Consider the following 25814-nt stretch of genomic DNA (forward strand, 5'->3'; position numbering starts at 1 on the left):
TTATCTACATTGACCTTTTAAAGCTATCCACATCAACCTGGACTTTGATGAAGTTCCAAAACCTCCCTTAGTTACCATTTTGTCAATGTGCATCTCGCTCTGAAATGTCTGATCTAATCAACAAAAAAGGAGAAAATTGCCTACTCACACATGGAAGCTCATTTTGCTGTTGTAAACACCATGAGCCCTTTGTCATCTACAGGTTATTATGGTTGCCCCATTTTACATGAAACTTCGGCGCAATACAAAAAGTGATCTTTAGCTATGGTGAGGGTAATAGAAGGTAATGAAATACTATAAAATGGAATGAAACGGAATATAAGAGAATAGAATATAAACGAATAAAGTCGAACAGGAAAAATAGAATAGAAAAGAATAGAGTAGAATAGAATAGAAAATAATAAATTAGAATATAATAAAATAGAATAGGAAAGAATTCATCTATGTCCATATCATATTTTCAAACAGGACCCATTTTGATGTACATGAATAGGCTGATAGGCTGTTTTCTAGTACAGTGCGTGGGTTTAAATACAAACTGATAGAGCTAACGTGCTGACTTCATCATAAACATAAATAAGATTTTCTCTTTATATTCAATAAGTTCACGTAAAGGAAAATGAGCACAGACCTAGCACATATGTGCCCAGGTCTTCAGTGTAATGACGACAACGACCTCGACTATTCATTAACCTTTATGGATACTCGGCGAAGAATAGACTGTGCCTTTAACATCTTTACAAAATAGGCGAAGGCCACAATGCGATCTCGGCCTCGCGATTGGAGAGGCGGGAAAAGAATAACGCTTGCAGTCGACCATAAATAAACGCATTCCGATTCTTCCCCTTTCCGTCCAGCAGACGTTCGCGTTGTCATGGTAACTGTATCAACATGTGTCGCCGTCTCGGAGCAGCACTTGATGAAACGTCTTTGATTAAAACTTGCGGGTGTGTTTACGAGAAAGAGGAGCGTTGTTTCGTTTCGGGGTTTTGTAACACGTTTCAAGTAGCTTGTATTCAGCAAGGTGAATTCCGTGCCTGGATGAATTTGACGTAAACTGAAAAACGCACTTTAACTATACAGTATGAGCACTATTTTTCTTTTTTTTTGCCCCCGAAAATATGAGCACTAATTTTCTTTGCCTCCCAAAATGTGAAAATCACGCCGGCCGATATTTCGATTAGAGGGGGGGGGGGGGGGGGGGGGGGGGGGGGTGCAGGGATGGAGCTAATTTGACGTTTCATTATAATATTAGAGAAAAAAGATGATTCGTTGTACCGTGCTCGCCTATTATTCCTTGTCTGAATTTTCAAAATTATCGCTTTCTCTCTCCCTCTCCATCATCCCCCACCATCTCTCCTTCTCCACTATCTCTCTTTCTCCCCTCCCCCACCACCATCTCTCGCTTACTCTCTCTCTCTCTCCATCATTCCCCCCCCCCCCCCACCATCTCTCCTTCTCCACTATCTCTCTTTCTCCCCCTCTCCACCATCTCTCGCTTACTCTCTCTCTCTCCATCATTCCCCCCATCATCTCTCCTTCTCCACTATCTCTCTTTCTCCCCCTCTCCACCATCTCTCGCTTACTCTCTCTCTCTCTCTCTCTCTCTCTCTATCCATCATTCCCCCACCATCTCTCCTTCTCCACTATCTCTCTTTCACCCCCTCTCCACCATCTCTCGCTTACTCTCTCTCTCTCTCTCCCTCTCTCTCCCTCTCCATCTTCTCTCTTTCTCTCTCTCTCTCTCTCCCTCTCTATCTTCTCTCTTTCTCTCTCTCTCTCCACCATCTCTCGCTTACTCTCTCTCTCTCTCTCTCTCTCTCTCTATACCTCTCCATCTTCTCTCTTTCTCCACCATCTCTCTCTTTCGATCTCTTCCTCTCATCACATCATTCTCTATATTTCACCTCCCTTCTCTCTGTATCTGTTTTCCTCTCCACCATTTGCCTTCCCTCTTATTCCCTTTCTATCCCAATCCATTTTCATCCAATCCATTATAAGCACTAACAATTTTAGCCCCTTAAAAACTTCTGCTTTCGAGAATTGAATAATATACAAATATACACTGCCTTGAGAGGTTCTGGTTAAAACTATGCGCAAGAGGTGACTCCAATAGTACTATCTGCTGAGGGGCACAGCCCCGAAGCAAATGGTACTTTGGAGTCACCGAGGCCCATAGTTTAACCAGTACCTCGAATAGAAGGCATGGTATATTTGTTCTATATCCTGCATCAAAAATTTATTTAAAAAAAAAAAGAAACAACATTTTTGGGAGAAAAAAAATTTAGAACAAAGAAAATGTCAATTTTTATCTAAAAAGATTTTTTTTAAAAATTTCTTCATAAAATTAAGATTTGAAGAAAAAAAAATTGATTCAATTAAAAAAAAATTCACTTTTTTTTTTCAACTCCCAAATAGTAAACCAAAATAGTACTCTCATACAGTACTTTCTAAAAATAGGTCAAATATTTTTGGTCATGTGACGGGCTCTCAACCAATCAAAAGCCAACAAATTTTTGATGCAGGATATAATAAAAAAAAATATACCGGTGCTCCCAGAAAATTTAAATATTTCAAATAGCGCCTAAGGCCATTCCATGGTAGCAAAGATTGTAGTCAAGAAACAATGCTTTAAAACTAAAGTAATATCAGTCTTGAGAGGGAGCTATACAACATAAAGAGTTTATTATTTATGATTTCATCACTTTCGACTCGATTTCAACCGCGATAACGATCAATGAATATTGTAAAGTCACATTATGCTTCCAACATGTTCATTTGAACCTAATTCTTGACCCCATACAAAAACGTTGTATTACATTTAACACTTATAAGCCCGGCGTTCAGTACAGGATCCGAATGCGATCCGATTCTTGAAGAAATGGCAATTATATTCAAGTTTCAAGTTTATGGAGGAAAATGGCCGCGTTTCGCATGTGGACGTGATTTGCGTCGAGAGCAGTTTTGAGCAGAATTTTATCACCGGTGACGAATATGTGTGACTTATAAACGGTAAATTCTATCAATTTCAACTCTTCTGTGATACTGTGTTAAACTTATAGTCAATATTACGAGCAGATTTATGCGTAATCATGGAGAATAACTCGCCACTCAGTAAGAAACTAAAGTTGAACAATGAGCACGCGGACTCAGCAGTTCCTCACCAGGCTTCCCGGCAACCGCCGGGAACGTTACAGTGTGCGACCCCCCAGCGAAACGGAACATTCTCTCATCAGTTTCCCACTCTACCCCAGCGGCAGTAGCCGACCTATCAATGAACAAGCCACCACAATGGTTCGTACAATTCTTTGCTGATTTTGAGAATAGACAAGAGGCTCGTATTGAGTCACTTCTCGACAAAAAACTGGGTGACCTTACTTTTAAAGTCGCAGATCATGAAGAGAAGATCAAATGTCTGTCTTTTGAAGTTGATAATATGAAAGATGCTGTACAGGCCTTGCAAATAGAGAATGGAAAGCTGGAAAGCAAGTTAGACGATCTTGAAAATCGTTCTAGAAGAAATAATCTCGTAGTCTTTGGGATCCAGGAATCAGATAACAAGGAAGACTGCAGGAAGGTGATTCAAGATTTCATGCGTTTTGCAGAGGTGCCTGAGGATGTTATCAAGGATATTCAACGATGTCACCGTACACCATCATTTCGGCCCCAGGTAAAGGAGAATTCTCAACAATATCCCAGGAGGATCCACTTAGGTTTTGGCGCCTACACTGCGAAAGAGAGGGCCCGAAAAGCCTGCATTAAGAAGCTTAAGGCTACTACATCATTATACCAAGACCACAAGGTTTTCGTTGCGGAGGATCTCTCGCAACGTGTTCTCCAACTCAGAAAAGCTAAGGCTGGTTCATTCAAGCGTCTCAAGGAAGAGGGCAAAAGGCCTTTTTTCGTTTTTCCGGACAAGTTATGTCATAGGAATCCAGATGGAAAGATGATCATCGCTTAACTTTCTGCTGTCCTCCTTTTATGGGATAATATCATTCATGTGACATTCCAGTTTCATCCCTGATTATTATGTTTGTTTTATGACGTTCTGCTGAAGAATTCCTATATAGGTCTATGGAGATACACGTAGGTGTGAATTAATTGCTTCTGGCTATTTCACCGTGGAGTCTACAGCACTCAACATTTTTTATTCATCACATTATTTGAAAGTTTCTTACTTTGTTTGGAGAATATACATCCGTACGTTCATGTCATCTGTACAAAAGAACTTGCATTAACAAGCTAGTTGACAGTAACTTGGATGTTATTGACAGATGTCTAACTCTCCTTTATTTGGTGAGGGTGAACTTTTAAACATATAAGAGTGTAATTTAAGTTTATTTTACAAGATGTGGAGTTTAAGTGGCCCTGGTCAGTTACAATTTACAACAGTATAAAAGTTCTGTGCCATTTTCATTTTGTCTGTAATTCTTACTGTTTCTCCCTCTGACTCCAACAACACAAGACATTTTTTGTTATATGTTTGCAGAATGCTCTTTTCCTAGTTAGATTGGGAGTTCGAAAAGTCACTTTACCCTTTTTTCTGCTCAGAACTGTTCTGCATGCCTTTGCACTTTTGGTTTGGGCTGTTTTATGATTTGAAGCCTTTGCCGTTCGTTCTCGTGCAACCTTTTTCTTTTTTATTGTCTTAATCTTGTCGTTTTGATGATGCTTACATCTACATGTATGTCAATTACTTTTTTAATTTCAAATGATCATGCAGCAATCAGTATTTTGCAGCTTTGTTACATAGGACTGGTTTTTATGACCACAATTCTTATTTCAGTGTTATCTTCATCTACAAGTGTAGTGATTTGGTGTGTATTTATGTGTATATACCATGAATGTTAGGTTAGCTACTTTTAATTGTCGGGGTATACAAGATCATGTCAAAAGAAGAAAAATTTTTCATTACTTAAGATCAATTAATAGTGACATAATATTTTTACAAGAAACTCACTCTTCTAAATCAGATGAACAATTTTGGAAACAACAATGGGGTGAAAAAGCATGGTTTTCTAGCCACGCTTCAAATAGTAGAGGTGTAGCCATTTTGATTCGAAATCGGGTGTCATTGGTCCTTAACTCTTCTTTTATTGACCCCGATGGGAGATACCTGATTTTATCTGTTACCATTAATGAGGTACCTGTGATTTTAGTTAATCTCTATGGTCCAAATAATGATGACCCCAATTTTTTTCTTGAAGTTTTCAGTAAAGTGGATAAACTCGATTACACCTCCATTCTATGCGCTGGGGATTTTAATGCTGTTTTGGGGCCCATGGATTATCAAGGGGGTAGGGACACCCACTCAAATTTCAAATCAAAGGAAATGTTAATAACACTTATGGATGAATTTAATCTTTGTGACATTTGGCGCAGTTTTCATCCAAACCTGAAGCAATATACGAGACATCAAAAAAAACCTAGAGTGTTATCCAGGATTGATTTCATTCTTGTTTCTGATAATTTTGTTACCAATTGTTTGCAATCTAAAATAATCCCAGGAATCCAATCCGACCATTCCCTTGTTACATTAAATTTTAAAGGTGCTCAACCACTAAGGGGCCGAGGATTTTGGAAACTGAATTGCAAATATTTACATAATGATGCAGACTTTAGTAGAATTATCATTGACAAAATAGAAGATTTTAAATTAATTCATTCCAAAAGCGATTGCAATCCAAATATTTTATGGGACTCTTTAAAGTGCACCATTACTGGCATTTGTATAGAATATTGTACACGTAAAAAGAAGGAAAAGGATTTTGCAAAAAAATACCTTTTGGCGGAAATAGAAGATATAGAGAAAAAATTAAGTGCTGATTTAAATAACAATGAGCTTATTAATGAAAAGGATTTTTTAACCCAGGCTTTAAATGATATTTTAGATGTGGAAACCAAAGGTTTAATTATTCGCTCACGACTTCGATGGGCTGAAGAAGGAGAAAAAAGCTCCAAATATTTTTGTAATTTAGAAAAAAGAACTGGAGAGAAGAAAAGTATTTTCAAATTAAAGAATGAAGATGATGATATTATTGTTAATCAACACGCTATACTGGAGGAAATTAATTCATTTTATCAAACCCTTTACACAAAACACTGTGGTGACAATAATTCAGATAATGAAATGGAGGACTTTTTAGACTCTATTGAATTCCCTCAATTAAATGAAGTTGATAAGGTTCTTCTTGATAAACCCATCTCTAAAAAGGAATTATTTGATACAATTGCTTCAATGAAACATAACAAGTCACCAGGTTTGGATGGATTACCTGTAGAATTTTATATTGTGTTTTGGAAAGATATTTCTGATATGCTTATAGACTCATTTAATTTCTCCTTACAGAATGGACTAATGTCTAGCTCACAAAGAAACGGAGTTATTACCTTGATTCCAAAAAAAGACAGGGATGCCTCCTACTTAAAAAATTTCAGACCTATATCCCTGTTAACAGTAGATTACAAAATTTTAGCCAAAACTTTAGCAAACCGTGTAAAAAAAATCCTTTCAGATTTGATTCATCCAGACCAATCTGGTTTTTTAAAAGGAAGGAATATTGGAAACAATGTGAGATTAATTATTGATATAATTGAATATACAGAATCAGAACAAATTCCTGGTGCAATCCTTCTCCTTGATATTCAAAAAGCTTTTGATAGTGTTTCCCATGATTTCCTATGTTGTGTACTAAGAAAATTCAATTTCAGTAATGAATTCATTGATTGGATAAAAGTATTTTACTCCGGTAGGAAAAGTTATGTATCTAACTATGGTAATTTGACCAGACCACTTAATATGGAAAGAGGTATTTTCCAAGGGTGTCCCATATCCCCATATTTATTTTTGCTAGTTATTGAATCTATGGCTCTTGCTATTCGACAAAATCCTAATATTCAAGGTATCCCAGTTGCAGAAAATGAACTGAAAATTTCTTTGTTAGCAGATGATTCTACGTGCTTTATTGATGGCTCAGATAACTCTTTTAAATCATTATTCGACACTATTGGGTTTTTTTCTGAGAGCTCTGGCTGTAAACTTAATATTTCAAAATCAGAGGCAATATGGATTGGTTCTTTGAAGGGTTGTCAAAGGTATCCATTTTGTGAGAAAGGTCTGAAGTGGAATAAATTTACTTTTAAGACTTTAGGCATTCACTTTTCTTTGACCACAGATCATTTATATGACCTTAACCATAAGATAAAACTCAAATCCATTGAAAACACCCTAAATTGTTGGCGCGCAAGAAATTTATCTCTGGTCGGGAAGATCTGTGTCGTAAAGACCCTATTGCTGCCACAAGTTCTTTATTTTTTTTCTGTGTTGTGTATTAAAATACCTAAGAAATTTTTTAGACAGTTAAATACAATACTGTATAAATTTATATGGAATGGTGGCAGTGATAGGGTCAAAAGAAGGCTCATGTGTAATGATTACTCTTTGGGTGGTTTAAAAATGATAGATCCATACACATTCTCTATTGCTCAAAAAATGTCATGGGTCAAAATGCTTCTTGATGATAAATATCAAAGCGTGTGGAAGTCCATTGAAATGTCTATTTTAAATAATTTCAGTAGCAGAGAGGATATACTATGGAAAGCATATGCTCCTCAAAGTATATTAAACAAATTAGGTTCATGTCAATTAGCTGAATCCCTTCAAACATGGTATATATTTAGAGAAAATTTTGCTAAAACTGAGTTCGGTACAGTCTTTTCCGCAATTGGCTCTTGTCAGTGTATTTGGTTTAACAGAAATATCTGTTCAAAATCAAAACATTATTTTTTATATGAAGATTGGTTGGACAAAGGAATTGTCTATATCAGTGATTTACTCAACCCTCCCCACCCAGGTAATAAACTTTTTGAAGAGCTTATTCTGGATTATGATATTGGTAAAAAAGACAGGCGGAAATACAATTTTTTATTGAGAAATATACCAAATGACTTGCTAGTCACTTCTGACTTAACCCCTGACAAAATATTTGATGACGTTAAAACTAAGCTCTTGAAAACTCTAAAAATTCCAAAATATGCATACAGTACAATGCTAGAGTCATGTTCTCCAGAACGTCAAATCTTATTTTGGAATGACCTCCAAGAACCTGACGAAGTTGATTGGGAAAAGACTCATGTGAATAACTTTAAATGCACTATAAGTACTCGTATTCGCTCTTTCTACTTTAAGTTATTTCATAGAGCTATAGGTTTGAATGAGTTTTTGTATAAAATTAAAAGGAAGGTCTCCCCCAATTGTTCATTTTGTAATACTGACCCTGAGACATATAGTCACATTTTTGTTGAATGTCCTAATGTTAAGCCTATTTGGGATGAAACTGTTAAAGCTATTATTCAGAAAACTAATAAACCTCTAAATGTCTCAACATTTGAAAAAATGTTCGGTTGCGAATCTGATAGGTTCCTTACATATTTGTTTCTTTTACTTAAATATTATATTTATATATGCAAATTCCAAAGCAAACCACCAAACTTCGAAGGTTATAAATGCTATATTACGGCCAATAAAGAACTCGAGTATTGTATTGCCAAAAAAAATAACAAACTCCCTATTCATTTTCGGAAATGGAGATTTAACATTTGAATATGTTACCTTTGAGCTCCTTTGCAAATTGTATTTTTGCTTTTAACATGCTTTAAAAAAAAAAAATACCCTGTACAATGTACTATGTACCATGTTTGTTATATAAGTAACGCGGAAAACACCTAACATGTCTTTTTTTATGAATGAAAATCATTTTGTCTTATTCTTCTGGCGACAATTCTATGTTAACATTTTTGTATTGCTGCTTTTTTTTTTTTTTTTTTTTTTTTTTTTTTTTTTTTTTTTTTTTTTTTCAAATTGATTTCTTTGATTCATGTGTTGATTTGTATCTTGAAAACCAATAAAACACATAAAAAAAAAAAAAAAAAAAAAAAAAAAAAAAAAAAAAAAAAGTTTCAAGTTTATTGTTCAACACTTTACAAAAATATGGACATACATATAAAATAAAAATGATACAGTACATGTAGTATAAATGAGCACGTGTCAATTCGATATGATGACAAATTGAGGTTAGGACATTATTTATAGGCAAGGTGGCCCATTATTAGGCTGATTAGTAATACTTGATTACCCTTTAGTCTAATTTTTATTGAATAAGAACTTATACTTTCAAAATTATTTTAAAATTCAAAAACTTAAACTTGTTTAAGTTTCTGATGACGACGCCGCCGCCGCCACCAGAATAGCGGCGCCTTAGTCTCGCTTTTTGCTACGCAGGCGAGACAAAAACCGAAACATGCATCATTAATTAACAATTATGATTAGCATTAAAGAAAAACAGACTGGGGAGGGCAAACAAATTATAAAAGATGTAAGAATTTATGGAATGTAAACAAAGAACGTTTTGCTGATTTCGATTGAAAATATTGATCATAAGAATACTAACAATAATACTTTAATACATTCAAGCCTTTTAGACACAATAAATTCCGGATCGGCTACAGATGGTAGACAATCGCTATACTGGTATGACGCCACTAAGATTTTAAGCCGATTTAGCTTTTCTTCCGTCAAGGAAGCTTGAACCCCCCCCCCTCCCAAAAAATAAAAAATAAATAAATAAATAAATAAATAAATAAAATTTTTAAAAAAAATAAAAAAATTAAAACAAATAAATAAATAAATAAACAAATAAATAAATAAATAAATAAATTAATTAATTAATAAATTTTTAAAAAAATGGATTTATTATTAATCAGATTCTATATCATTGAGATTTTACATGTTGGAATGTTCATATAAAATGCTGTTGTAAATTCTTCTCACAAATCAGATCGCAGTCAGATCGCAGTCAGATCATGCAGTGTGCGCTGAGCCTTAGAGTAGTATAGGAATCAGTGAGAAGAAACATTTAAATACAAATTCTGTTATTCAGCAAATATGAAATTATTTAATTGCAGTCATGGTGATTGTAATCATAATATTGAAAAATAGAAAGAAACTGCCGATACACGTACTATACAGATTTGCATCCAACCATGTTATAAAGCCATCATATCACTATAGGATACACGTTAAGGCTATCATCTAACCGATTTTCTAAAAGATTTAATTTCAATGCATACCTTTAGCAGAAACAAGAACAACATCAACAATAATAATGACAATGAACTATTAATGATAACGATGATAACAATACTGATGATAGTGAATACAAATATTAAGAAGACAATTATGATGACAATAGTATAATAGTAACAACATTAGTAGCGCGATTATAATACTTCTACTTTTAATGCTACTTCAACTACTGCGGTTGCTGTTAATACTACTACTACTACTATAACTACTACTACTACTACTACTTCTTCTTCTTCTACTACAACTACGTAATAATATACAGCTACTACTACGACTGATGTTGCTGCTACTACTACTACTATTGCAACCACTACTACTACCACTTTCATTACTGATAACCATCACTCGTATCTCTAGGTTCCTATGACTGTTATGCTACTCGTTTGGGATCAAGTCATTCGTCCTTAGATTAATGGTCAGATCTTTGGTCAATTCATCCCAGAAATATTCTTGTCCTCTCACGTTCTCAGTCCAGTGAATATAGGGTCTGCCATCACTGAGATACAACCTTGCCAAGAATGGCATTTCATTATCTGGGATGTCTTCGAGGAAAACCACGACTACGAATTCCGTCAGAGTGTCACTCACGTGGTCCATGGCCGTACGGAACTTGAGTATGAACCAGTGATCGTGCACAGCAGCTCTGCTAAGTACTATGATGGTCTTGTAACTATGGCTCACCACGTAATCGACGGATTCTAAGTAATGCATACCCAACACAAGGTCTTGGTCACCAAAGACGTTCCTCTGGAACTGTGGAAGCCGTTCTTCGAGAGCCGGTCGGAGCTGTTCTCGAATCCATTCTTCGTCATCGTCGTCGAAAATGATGGTCACGTCAAACTTGTAGTCATTGTGGTCTCGAGCGTCTCGCATCTCTTTATAGCCCAGTACGGCCAGTTTTAAGAGAAATAGTTTGTTTTTTAACTGCCATCGGTGGTGATACAACAGCACGCTGATTACAACCAAGCTAATGGAGACGAGGGGAATCAGAAGGAATAGACCACTGTTCATTATACAGAGTTCATTCGGATCAAATTCGAGCAGGGGTTTCTCACGAAGAGGCTCCAGAGATGCTGACGAACAGATAGTTTCGTCTTTATTTTTCAGGCGTATAGGTTCATTTAACCAATCAAAAAGCCACTTTAGATCACAGTTACAATCAATTGGGTTCATTGATAGATCAAGTGATGAAATGGAGGAATAGATCGGCTTAAATGTGATTTGACTAAGATGCGTTAATCCGTTGTTGGCCAAGGACAGATTTGTAAGCTTCCAGTTATTTAAGAACATTCGCTCTTCCAAGTACGCGATATGGTTTCTTTTAAAGTTGATACTTTTTATTTGACCCAACCCCGACAATACATCATCATGAATATGCTGGATGTTGTTTCCTTCCAAATTCAACTTCTGAAGCGATTCCAACCCCGAGAAGACAAAGGGATGTAGAATTATAATATCGCAGTATTCTAGATTTAGCTCTTGTAACACAGATAGTTGCTGGAATACCCCTGGCGGAAGGCCTGACTCCCAAAGGAATATACTTATATAAGGGTTTCTACTCAAGTCCAAATGAGTAAGATTAATTAATCCATCGAAAAGAGACACCTTTCTATAGTTATCCCATATGTTTCTTAGGTGAAGAGAAGAGTCTTTCATGTCTAAATTAACAAGGGATTGTAAATGTTTGAACGATTCTCCTGGTTCCAAAGCCTTCATGCCTGGTCGACTATAGTTTAGTGAAAGTGATCTTAATATTGGGATGTTCAATTCCAGAACAGTTATACAACTTCCAGACAAATCAATAGTTTTGATATTTTCAAGTCCCGAAAAGGCCATCAGCTCAAAGACAGAGAGGTATTCGTTCATGCTCATGTCTAAGAAAGTTAAATTTCCTAAACCACGAAATACAAATGCAGATATGTTTGTAAACAGATTACCGGATAAGCAAAACTCGGATAAGTCCACTGACCAAGTCTTATTGTGAGGATTTATTTTTCTTACTTGGTTTTGTTTTATTACCAGTACATTTAATGCCTTCATGCCCTCGAAATAGTCTGGTTGAATTTCATCTATGGGGAGATTGTTATTACTGAAACTGAATTGTTTGAGTTTTGTCAAATTTGAGAAGACTAAAGGATAGAGGTTATTCAGGTCGTTTCTGTCGAAGTCAAGAACAGAGAGAGAAGAATCGCGTAGAGGACCAAAGAAACCTTCATGAAACGCACCAACTGAGCCACCATGGATTGCAAGCTGTTTGATGTCTGATTTTGAGATTCCGAGGATGATGTTCGCCAACACCTCGTAACTCAAAGGGTAGCCACCTAGCATCAAAGAGCGAACATGCAGTGATGCGATCAAGTCAGGATCTACTGATTGAATAGGGTTATCTCTAAGATCTAGAGTATCAGTGTGGCACACAAAGGTGAAATATCTCGCCGTAAGGTGTTTTAGTTGATTACCCATCATGACTACATTGTCGGCCATGCCACAAGAACTTACATTGATGAAGGAGAGCTGGTTGTACCACAAATATGCAGATTTTATATGTAGACTCCATTTCAGAGTGTCATTGGGGAGCGAGTTCAAGTTTGATCGCCCTAAATCGAGAATGGAAAGCTGTAAAGACATCATAAAGACGCTTGTGGTTGGAATCACAAGACGCGGGTTATTGGATAGAAACAGGTTCATCAAGCCCTTGAGGGGGTAAAAAGCGGCGGATTCTATCGCTCTTACATCGTTATCAGAAATGTCCAAGTAGTTGATAAGAGGGTATACTTCAAACGAGGAGTTTAAGAGTTTGGTGATATTGTTCCCAGTCAAATCAAGCAACTCGGTATCCTCAGAAAGATTCTGGGGAACCGAGTCCAGGTGTTTATTGCAGCAAGAAGCTTTTTTCAGTTCAAAGGTCTGATCGCAGCCATAGAAAGATTTGTCCATGTCCAGTGTTAAGGATGTCTTTGCCGAATCTCTATCGTGTCGATGTAAAGATTGAACGGACGAGCTGACGAGGAGACAAGCGACGAGCAATGGGTAAAAGATTGAGCCGTTTGCCATGACTTCAATGTATCACCTTTGAAAAAGGAAAGGTGCACCTTTGTCGTATGATGATATATAACTCTTGAATATATGCTAACACAAGCTCATACAAGCTTAAACAAATTTGTATCCTTTGCTGCAGACGGTCAGCCTAATTTTGAGCTGTGAAAAGGCGCTCGGATTTTGTTTCCCTTCAAAAATTATGGTTATCAAATTCGAAAGTGATAATCAAAACTAAAAATATATCTTCAGAAAACACCTGAGAATGTTTAATGAGACGAAACCAAAATTTATATTGACAAAAGCTGCCCTATGCAATTAATCTTAAACTAGTGAGAAAGGGTAAAAGCAGTACACCTATAACAAATATGTACAATAAAAAGCCTGTACATACCTTGCATTGTAGTCTCTAATCATCTTATAAAAGAAGCATACACATTTTTAGCCATATTTGATTTAAAATTCTAGTTGTTTTTCTTCAAAATGAGACAAACATCTTTAAAAAACGTGATGAAATTCTTTAATTTGTCCAAAAAACTGCGTAAAAACGACATGCCAATAGACAGAGAGTGAAGAATATTGCATACATATTCATAACTATATCTGTACAAATCATCTATGACCATGGCAATACTAAAAACATACATAAATATTTGATTTCCAATGAACAAAATCACGAAATCCTCTACTTTATTCAAAACACTCACTGGCATTGATAATAACGTTAAAAAGACCCACAAAAAATGTCTTGAAACTATGTTTTCCCCTTTGCACAATTTGCAATAAAATTGTATGAAGGAAAAAAGATCTCAACAGATATCTTCTTTTAAATCCTAAAATTCATTTCTGAAATGGTTTATTCATTCAACACAGCTGGTTGTATCATTGAGCAATGAACAACTTGCAAGTCTTTCTCATGTCAAGTTTATGTCGACATCGAAATACAAGTGCATTCCTGTTGGTGTGCAGTCCTGCATACATCTCATATTTTGACATGTAAACTTCTGAATTTGTTTCATAGATTTTTAAATATTTTTTGAAATATTTGTTCTTCAAACTTGCTAAGCTCCACCCCCAAAACCTCCAGATCTCATTCCCCTTGTCATCAATGAGCAAACTTGGGGAAAGTGGCATGTAACTTTGCCAAAGCCTGATTGAGGTGTCATATGAAAGGGCAAAAACTCAACTTTTTAAAAATTTGTGATTTTCTGTTAGAAATTCAGATATCGTCGGCCAAATGACGTTTTGTTTTCCTCTTTTCAAATTGATATAAATCACTCATGCGTGAAATATGCATTATTATGAATTGCATCGAATGAAAGACGAGGATCTAAGCTTCCATGTGTCATTTATCAATTATAATTGTGATTAAGTTATGATAAAACATTGATAATTCTCGGTTTCGTTTTATCTGGGACGCACTGTATATTGACTTCTAACTGCCTAAGGAAATCTCTGTGATATCCCCTATGGGAAAGAAATATCTCATCCCCCCTTTTTAAATGACTGGGTTTGCAGCATAAATAGTCATGAATAGAAAATGTACCCCTCTTTGTCCACATAGCTAGTTTCTGTATTGTCCCTTTGCTGCTTACAATCAAAGTACTGTGGTGCTTCTTTGTATACAGCGTAGTTAAAATAAATACCACTATCATTATCATTAAACGTCTATTTCAGTAAAAGTCATTAGAAAATCTTTGCATCTGAAATTGTCTAGAAGTGCCAAACTTTTCACATGAGGTTTGAATAAATTATCACAAAGAATTTATTAAAATTAGAGTGTCATATGCACATATCTCTCTTTCTTGGATTCTGCAAGTTCTTTTTACAATCATATGTGCTTTATTACATTCACTGAATGATACACCACTCTTGGCTTGTTGCATTGTTGTACAAAGAGTATAACGAAGGATGAACATATACACCAATAATTGGTATGCCACGAAATCTAAAATAAAATTGTACAATAATTGTTTTTGATTCCATTGATCACTTTGTGCAATTAATCGCAAAACTTAATTGTAAGATCAACTGCTAAGCTCTGTGTAACAGGACCCAGTTTATACATGGATTGTAATTGTATTATGACGAGTCTAACAAACCAACCGCAGGGTAATCGGAGATGCCTATTAAATTTATGTGTAATACTGAATCCAATTCAACATCTTAAAAGGATAGTTTACCCTGTTATTAAGCTGATTTTAATAGAAGCAGGAACATGAGAGGAACACGTCAGTAAAAGTTTGAGCAAATTCCGATCAAAAATGAGAAAGTTTTGAATGTTTGAAATTGCTATCAATTAAACACAAATAAGCAACACTTGTGAGCTCCTCTCCAATATGCTATAATAATAATAATAATAATAAAATCCCATTTTCTTTGTTATTGATGATAGAATAGACATAGTTTCCATACAGAGGATGTATAGAAACATTTTTGCATCAATAATATCCACGGTGTATAGTGAATGAGATGAATGCATCCAGCTAAATAATGTTAGATTTGATTTTAATTTGTTTATGGCAGATGGTCACAAATTGCAAAAGGGGTGAAAAACGTGTTCAAGTTCTGTGATATTACAGTAGTATGCATTATTCATACTTAAATTAAAATCCCTACAGAAGAAGAAGAAAACGGAGAACAGGAAATCTTTTACTCTGTCATTTTCACAATGATGTTTATATTTTACATCATGCGGGTATTTATATAAATTCGATAGCTTTTGATTGACAATGCATATATAATGTTTATTTTTGGATAGAAAATGAACCTGTGATATATACAATTTTTATGACGTTAATAATATATACATATTTTATTCTTCTGCTTGCATTGAGATGAGTAGAAGTTTGATACAAAAATATATTTTGTTGATTCATCATGAAATAGAAAGAGAAACTGTGAAAGGAATAGGGACATAGGCATGAGGAGAGATGGGTGAAGAAAGTTGTTTTATAAACTTCCGGAGCCTATGACCTACAAGCATCACTTTCTCTTTAGACTCCATCATATTTCTCCCTTCATTTAACTTTGTCTTATGTATTATTCTCCTGTTTTTATAAATACAACAACAAACGATGAACAAAAATGTAACGTGCCAAATGTAATTATGTATCATACAACATGTGAAATAGGCTTATGAAAATAAACTGAAACTGAAATGAACTGAGTAGCAGGAGGAAATATACAGTTTATATGTTTATATATATATAATAGAGACAGAGAGAGAGCGAGAGAGAGAGAGAGAGGGGGCATGACAGAAACAGGAAAGCGAAAGATGGTATTGAAGTCTAAAATTGTTTTACTTCAATATTGGCAGCTGTTAATTAATATAAATTAGATATTAGTAAAATAATTTATATGTTGGACTTGTGCTGACTAAAGTCCAAATATGTTGGCTTTTTTTTCTGTGTTATTCGCAAATTTTGCGTGTGCAGCCCGACCCCTACCCGACCGCCTACACACACTGACACACCCACACCCTCTCCTCTCTCCCTCCTCTGCCTGACCGTCTCTCTCTCTGCCTCCTCGGTCCGTATCTCTCTCCCTCTCTCTCTCTCTCGCTCGCTTACACACACACCCACACCCACAAACCCTCCCTCCACTGCCCGCCCCTCTCTCTCATATCCATACACACACACCCCTTCCTCTGCCTGCCTGCCCCCTCTTTCTCGCTCTCGCTCTCTCTCTCACCCACATACACACACCCTCCCCCTTCTCCCTTCTCTGCCTGCCCGTCTCTCTTTCCTCTCTCTCTCTATCTCTCACCTACTAGTTCTCTATTCCACCTCTCACTCATCTCTCCTTCTATATTTTTTCTCGCACACCCTCTTTTTCCCTCCCTCTTTTCATACCTCGCCATTTTTTTGAAAAACTCCTGTACACTTCACACTCAACTGCGTCATCCTTACACACTTTGAAGTTGCCACTCCACCCAGAGGCAAATTTCCTTTTTAGACGGAAATTACTTTTATTATCGCTAAACAGCATGTACACTTTAAGACAATCGAAATATTCTATAAACACCTGTCTAATTCTAAAGCCTATAATCATTCGACATTTATCGCCTTTACGATAACAACTTTCGGTTCACTTCTAATCCGCCTAACTTCACGTTACAATTTAAAGTAATTTCCGTCGATGTCTAGCTTGCCTTGGGAAAATGTCAAACATTACGAGAACAATCAAGGGGAAAAAAGCAGTAAGAAACATAATACAAGCCCGCGGTGGCAACTTTAACAGTTGAAAAGTATTCGGGCGTCGACGAGAGCGCGTGCGTTAAGTCTGTACACGTTGATTACATCGTGAAATGTCAAAGTGAAATCGATAACATCTCGGTCGACGCGGGAACGTATATCGCAATCAAGTGTAATTGTATTGGAGCGATTGCAGATCGCTTTAATGATATTACTTGGTACATGTGGCCCGTGGCGACAATGCTTAATATACCGATGAAATGTATGATAACGCTTCATACAGATTACAGTCCTCAGGAATTAATATCAACTTGAATAGAGCTCAGTCGATCCTATTGTCGATTTAAATTGCGTGAATAGGACGGCTGCGGAGGTGAAAGCCAGACGATCGTTAACACTTTAAGCGACGGGCACACGAGGCGTTATTTTAATTGCGTCATTAGTCCCATTCACATACACACTTATTTCGTGAGATTTGGATCGCGATTAACATTCTCCTTTTTGTGTGTGTCACCGTTCATACTCAGGGAAAAAATATCACTTCTCGATAAGCGCTGTAATATGTCTCGTTCACACACGAAACACGAAATTATCGCGATATCTAGCTTCACACGCGGAACAGAGTGAGATTACGATTTAAAAATCAAGTTTTGAATATCACTCATTTCTCTGTGTATGAATCCAACTATCGTAGTGATAATAAAGACCTTGAAGGGCAATTAGCGTGTATGCCAGCAATTCAAAGTAATTTTTGCAGTAATGTTCAAGTCACATTCACTTTCTGTACGTTGCTGTATGGTTCATTGCTACTTTGCTAATGTTTAGTGTTCACATCAAATGACATTGCGAACTCTTCCAACATCGCATCGTAGCCAGATCGTGTAGTGTGCGCCGGACCTATAAGACGAACTGCTTGTTTTGTGAAATGGCCATAATCTTCCAGAGCAGTTCAGGCATTGTATTCCGAAAGCTAAGGTCATTTTGAAAACGTTAAATACTTCCAAAGAGCAACCTAAATGATTATTGTGGAGGGCAGCCTTGAAACCCCTTTTTCATGAGATTAGCACTTGTTTTCTCGTTTTGCTTTTCAATTCAAGACATCGTGATCCTCTTCCCCCCGCTCACCTCATTCTCTTGCTACCTTTCATTTTTATGACTTTTAACAATTTCCCATCATTTTTTCCAAAGCATGTCTTGTAATGACTTCTCTTTTCTTATTCTACTTTCCTTTCATCTTATATTTTCAATCCTTATTAATCATTTTCTCTTTCTTTCGGATTATGGTCCGAAGGGTTAAAAAGCGCTAAGATAATCTTCATCAATCCCATCACTGTTTTCCATTAAAAAAAGTATATATATATATATATATAAAATATCGCTCAATGATTAAAATTCTATGAAAGCACTTTGAATCAACGTTGACAAATATTTTTGATCACATAACCTTATAAACAACTCGGTACATGTAGGCCAAAATTCATCAAACTTTTAGAAAAAGCTATGGATGCTATAAAGTCAATACTCATTTATCCATCCATCCAAAATGAGCCCATTGTGGTATGATATGCCTTTAATAAAAGAATATTCGCAGCTATAATGAAGTGGTACTTTCTTCGTCCAATGATTCTGATAATCAGTGGTAATATACCACGAAACATATAGATAATTGACCTTTACCTTCTTAAGTGGTGCAAACACTTACAACAATTTCCAAAATATCTCGAGAAATGTCGATCAGCTCGAGCAGACGACCGTGATTAACGATCACTTTAAACGATACAAGATGTATTTCTGAACAATTGGGTCACGGAATAACACGAGATAAAAAGAATCGGGACAGAATCGTTAATCATTATTGACTTTTCTGGATCACAATGTTTGATAAGTGATACATACGTGACATCAAGAATTAATGCGTTGACCACGTTTGGCGTGCCAAAATAGGGTATCGATACAACTGAATAATGACAAGCACATTGTTTTGTTTTGGTTTCAAGGCGGTAGATTATCATTATGTGGGAAACAGAGCAAGCAGAGATACATTTCTCTTTATCCATGCAGCACGAGCAAAGCTACATTGTCGATATCGGATTTCACTGCTGTCATTTTATAATTATCAATCTGATGTGTCATTGTCAAAGTAAGTGTTTGACATATTGCAAGACACTTTATCCTGCGACAACTGCTACGCGTCAAGTTCCTACACTATCCGATTTCATAACTTCAACCCTACAACCAAAACCCGATCGTAACCTTTACCTTATAACCTTCCTTATATATTTAAATTAGCCCAGATATTTTTTCGCACGAGCAAATGTCGGGTCACCGATCGATAATAATTATGCATCATTTCAAGAAAACAAAAATTGCGGTAAATTATCATTTCGTTTAAAAAGAGTGTCTTTAAATTCTTTTTTGTAAAATGTAATTAAATACTATAATCCTTAGAATATTGAGATGTTTATACTAAAAATTAAGTATGTGATACGTTAATATTCAAATGACCTTTGATTGTAGTTTTCTAATGTCTTTCTCCTTTTCTAGGTTCTCAGTCTACTTTTCTTTTTTCTTTTTTCTTTTTTTCTTTTATTTCTTCCTCCTTCTTCCTCGTATATATTTAATTTCCTTCTTCTCAACTAATCAATCTCAATCTTATTTTATGTTTCATTTTTATATTATACCTATTTACTAAAACGATGTGGCATAAAAAGCTCATCTGGCATACTTGACAAACTAAAAATATGAGCCAGAGCACAAACGTTGCCATTATAAACAATAGGATATAACTTCATTTACTTCATTTACTGCAGCCGAAGTTAAAAAAAAATTCAGGATCTAAAACATCTTCTGTAGAAACTGATGTCAATTAAAGAGATAAATGTGGACGTTATGGTCACATCTATTAAGTCTTTGGCAATTAAAGATAAGTGAGCTGGTAACAGTGTATGTAATGAGTAAGGGTTTCTCGAAAGTATCGTGATTAGAAAATGTTGATGGTTTAAGAATGAGAAAGAGAGAGAGAGAGAGAGAGAGAGGAGAGAGAGGGAGGAGAGGGCGAGAGAGAATGAGAAAGAGAAAAGAAAGAGGTAGAGGTATAAACAAGCAGAGGCAAGAAAAAGGTAGAAAGAAGGGGAAGAAGCGAAAGAAAGATAAATATAAAAGGAAGTGGGGGGGGGGGGGGGAGAAGGGGGATGTGTGTGTGTGCGTGCGTGTGTGTGTGTGTGTGTGTGTGTGTGTGTGTGCGTGTGGAGGGGGGTGACAAAAGTTTTTAAAAAAAAAGCTTTTCTGACCACAGGCGGATAAACGGATTATTTGACAAGATTGATGATGAGATGTGGCAAGTTGAGATTGGTTTCAATTATCAATGATTGCATGTACGTCAGACATGTCTCTTCCCCTCTCTCACCTTCTCTCTCTCTCTCTCTCTCTCTCTCTCTCTCTCTCTCTCTCTTCTATATTCTAACTGGAAAAAGTTTTTTTTTCTCCATGTATTACTATTAGATATATAGATATCAATTCAACTTCTTTGAGGGTTCGAAAGGACTATTTAAGCATTAGTACAAAAATCTCGATGACGTTATTTATCCCTCTCTCTCTCTCTTTCTCTCTCTCCGTCTCTCTCTCTCTCTCTTTATCCGTCTCTCTCTATCTCTCTACATTTCTTTTAAATTAAAAACAACTAAATCTTGAGTTGTTAGTTTGCTACTAAAACTGTTTTCCATGAGGTCGCCATCCACCATGCATTATACTCCAGGACAGCACATTGTTAATGTTTGTAGACTCTATTTCGTTATTAAATATCTTCTAAACACATGTATTATTTCGAACAATCGTTTAACAAAAAAACAAAAAAATAGCCAATTACAAGTGCTCCTGCAACGCTTACAGTCTGGATCATCGAGCCATGATTATAACAGAGCATTCCTAAGAAGTACCGGGGGTGGTCGGGACTCGACAGCCTCAAACAAAAACACAATGGATCAGAAAAACAGAGCGCGAAAATTGGAAGTCAAATATTCCCACAATTTGCCATCCGTCTAGATAATTGGACGTCACGTATAGATGGCGTAATAATTGATCATTACACATCGCCCCTGGCGGATTCTAATTTTCTTCTCTTTGATATGGAACTTTGGTATTTCGGGAGATGTAATGAGAGAGTTATGCGGCGCCGATAAGAGCGAGACATGTCATATTAATGTCCTTGAAAAGCGTTTTATTTTGATATTTAAAGGTTACCCAAAGTTGAATGGTCGTGCCACTTTTGGATTTCGCAAAAACAAGTTCGAATTGTTTGTCACCGTGAGCAGGGTGTGTAGATTTTAGATAATAAAACTGTTTTCCTAATAAAACTTAATTATACTTAAGCGCCTCGTTATTAATTATTTCATCCACCTGTTACGAATAAATGTATCTCAATAGTCAGAATTTAAATGTCATTCATTAGTTGTTGCTAGGTAGGACAAACATAATGGCGTGCCCTACCTAACAACACGTAAAGTACGCAATTTGAAATATGTCTATTGAAATACCATTATTCGAAATAGGTAAAAGTATAAATTCGCGTCGAGGCACTTGATTATGAATTTGGTTACATTACGAAAAATGGCCCATTTGTAATATGGTAACGAGAACTTAAGCGAAAAAAAGGAGAGAAATCGGCTTAGATTTTGGTATACGTGTTTATTTCTTGTAAACTCAGCTCATAATGGTAACATGGTCACAACATGATCACATGTTTTTAAACGAAACCACCTAACCACATACTTTAACCTAGCTAAGTTGTAATAATTTCCCCCAACCTCAGACTGTATGGCTGCTTCCTTTTACACTGGAAACACTGTCTGAGATTTTGAATAAATGAGGTAGTGTGGTCTTGTAAATAAGGCACTGGACCGACGAGATTCGAGGTTCGAGTCCCTTTCAAAACAACAACAACAACATCCTTCGGCAAAACATTAATCTGCATTTGTCTCCCTCTTCTCATGTGAATCGAATGGGTGTCGAATGGTAATAGGAAGAAATTCGTTGAATGCTTTGAAGGGGGTGTAGCATGGAAAATACTGGTTAACGCCATCTACGACTTCTTTTGAACAACTGCATGTAAACGAATGGACTTAATCAACGATCAGCCAGCGTTCGCGAAAAAGACAGAAGTTCTCCTTACGCTTCACTTTATGTTGCAAAGACACGTTGTCTCGTCTTTAAGGCCTTGTCAGGACATCTAGACTTAGAACCGGTTAATATTCCACATCGTTTTTAATGCACAGAGAGACGGTTGCTAGGGATATAAACATCATCCAATAAATAAATTGATATAATTACTATCATGTTTTAATATCTACCCAAGATAGCAGATTATTTTTCTTCAGCTATTTTTTGATTTTCTAATCAAAGAGGAAGCGTGGTGGACTTCTGAATATTAATTATTATAGTCGACTTTCAGAAGTGAAGGTAAACTGTCGTATCCGTGATGCTAATGGTAATACAGAGAAATGTAGTTTATATTTCACAACATTATTCATTCAAACGAGGGGATTATTATTTACATTGTAGATTCACTAAAATTGTTCACAATATTCAACAATTCTTTCTGGTCTAACAAAATCAATACAAACGCATAATAATTTTTGTAAGGCGCATAAAATACATGCGCATCGTCTCTCTCTCTCTCTCTCTCTCCCTATCTCAATCTCTCTTACTGTCTCTTCTTCTACCCTAATCTCGACTTCTCCCTCTCTCTCTCACTCTCACTCTCTCTTTCTCTCTCCTTTCCATTCCCCTTTCTCTTTCTCTATCTTCCTCCTTCCTTCTCTCTCTCTCATCCTCCCCCTCTCTCTCTTTCTCTCTCTACCGTTATATCCTCTTTCTCTCCCCGATTCTATTTAACCCAACCGTTGTTGCTAATGCCTTATCCAAACAGCCACCGCCTGACGCGGTTCATTTGGCCACCATGCATCACACCTAATAGAGCAATTTGTTGTACTTGATTGCGGCTATTAACCAGCGATTTAGAAGCCATTACTTCAAAGAAACCCGCCCAATGCCGTCCCTTCTTTTTCCAAGGTCGTGCAAATTGACCCAGAGGACGATCGAATCAGAGAGGGCATTGACATTCTATTTTGTTATCTTAATGGCTCTTTAGTATTAAATGCAAAAGGAATCGAGCCCTTTCCTCTAATTATCGTGTGATTCAAGCGCACTCAAGAAAGATATAAGAATTAGTGGCGGATCAAAAAGCGTAGGGCTATATGGGGAAACCTCAATCTGACAAAACGTTCGATACAATACAAGAGTTTTCCTATGTGCCCCAAGTATGAATTCTCAGCCCCAAAAGGCACTTTTTAACAAGGATAAAAGTAATTTATGTAGGATCTTTTCTTCTTTGCTAGTCTCAGAGTTTCCGGAACGGTGACAGAAGAAGAAGAAACGGAAGAAGGAGAAAAGTAAGAAAGAGGAAAAAAAGAAAGAGAAGGAGGAGTAGGATAAGAAGAAGAAGAAGTAGAAGCAGAAGAAGAAGTAGTAGAAGAAGAAGTAGAAGCAGAAGAAGAAGAAGAAGAAGAGGAGGAGGAGGAAGAAAAATGATGACGAGGTTTATATTAATAATGTTGAATTTGAGGATGTTCAATTTGATGATGTTGAATTTGATGTTGTCGATGTTGATGTTTTGGCGACGACGACGATGATGATGTCTTCGCGTCTAAATTTTTTCAGTTTCTAATTTCAGTTTGATTGTTCCAGGAAACAAGGGGGGGGGGCCTTATAGAGTAAAGGTTTTTAAAGGCCTAGACATGAACACAACTAACCAAATAATGTCTAAAATGCTTTCAAACCTCTAACTGATAATGTCTTATAGCAAAGCACTTTCAGATTTTAATTCGAATTCCCCTGCCACCATCCTCTCGCGTGTCTGGCGGGCAAATCACGACTCGACCATTTCGCATCGTTTCGCGATCCCTTCTCCCCCCTTTTAGCACTTTGAATACCAGAACTCACGTAGGAGAAGGAGGATGGGGGTTGATGCGATCCCGGAGATGGATTCCTGTGACAGCCAATGACACAAACCATTATATCTCTGTCTGACTTTCTGCCCTTTTAGAGGCGTGATTATTAAGTATGGGACTTTGCTTGATGTATAGGGATAGGAGTAATTGAAGAGTTTCATTCCAAAAGGGGCTAAATCCATTCTTAGTAATTTTGAGTAAATCAAGGATTTTCGATTTACCACTTTCTATTTTAAGGTATCACCTCCTTTTATAATATATGGTAGGGACAATTGCCTTACATCATTTATTATCATCTTTATACAAATCTAACGGTGAATTCTATTTTGTCATAATTTGTTATAACTTCAAATTTTGTGGATTTAGCCTCTTTTGGATTGAACCTGCGGTCGATCGTCTCTTTTTGTACGTTTAAACCATATACAATTTAAAGTCAAATTTGATGCGGAACACATTAACACCACCAGCAGTATGTTTATAATGGTTATTATCATGGTTGACACACAATTTGAAAAGAATCAAAAAATCGCTTTCAGATGTTTCAATCCCAAAGAAGCTAAATCCAAAAATATTCGTAAAAGTAATTTATTTGAATATGTGAAATTTATTGAAATTGCACCGTATTCAAAAGAATAGTAAAATCTGCACGGTAGATTTTATCTCCTTTCGGAATGAAACGAGTTTGGATTTAGCGAATATTTTGTAATCGAAACTGTCTACCTTTCGAAAAATGTTTTTTTTAATGCAATATAAAGAATTTGAATCTCACATGTGAGATTATATATATCTCTTTTTTTGTTTGTTTTACGTGGTATTTTAATTCCATCATTCACAGGTGTTACAAATAAATATTCGATAAACATTCAACAAAGATTAATAATTACATACTATAATTGAAAGCTTGTGAGCGTCAAGTAACGCCCGGCTGGAATGCTCCCCAGGGAGTGGAGATTGTGCACACAGTGTGTGCGGGCAAGCACTGAATCCAATGGCTGGGGTAATAGTATATATTTGTAAAGCGCTTAGAGACATTTGTATTAAGCGCTATATAAAAATTAAATATTATTATTATTATTAAAGCTACATAACATATCAATATAAAACAATACATTTCGGTCAAAAGTGGATATAGCCCCTTTTGGATTCAAGCTCTTCAACTGTCACTGGATATGGAGGGAGAAAAGGGGTATAAAGAGAAAAGTAGGGAAACCATCTCAGATATACAAAATGGAGGAAACAAGAAGATGTGCCAGATGAGATGGAAAGGACAGAGAATCGGGGTTAAAAATGATGCTGGAGAAAAAAGTTTATGATTGACAGGAGAGGAAGTCGATAAAATGGATCAGGGACCTGGCCTGTTTCACAAAGCCTTTTTTCGATGACAAATGACTAAAATCAGTGACAAATCTGCTGATAACCAATCAGAAGCAAGTC

The 25814-nt window shown here is 36.2% G+C and overlaps 1 protein-coding gene across 1 annotated transcript; it reads right to left on the minus strand.

Moving 5' to 3' along the window:
• Window positions 1–10519: 10519 nt before the first annotated feature.
• Window positions 10520–11567, minus strand: LOC585150 (toll-like receptor 4). The gene has a single exon (XM_030994305.1). It carries the CDS (start codon window positions 11432–11434, stop codon window positions 10520–10522), a length of 915 nt encoding a protein of 304 aa, XP_030850165.1. The 5' UTR covers window positions 11435–11567.
• Between the last annotated feature and the right edge of the window lie 14247 nt (window positions 11568–25814).

The sequence above is a fragment of the Strongylocentrotus purpuratus genome, unplaced genomic scaffold (genome assembly GCF_000002235.5).
Source record: "Strongylocentrotus purpuratus isolate Spur 01 unplaced genomic scaffold, Spur_5.0 spur5_scaffold_21, whole genome shotgun sequence".
In the NCBI taxonomy this organism is placed as follows: Eukaryota; Metazoa; Echinodermata; class Echinoidea; order Camarodonta; family Strongylocentrotidae; genus Strongylocentrotus; species Strongylocentrotus purpuratus.

What these genes read in the sequence shown, in the direction of transcription:
- LOC585150 (XM_030994305.1), bottom strand. Translation starts at nt 11,434, where the DNA reads ATGTTCTTAAATAACTGGAAGCTTACAAATCTGTCCTTGGCCAACAAC.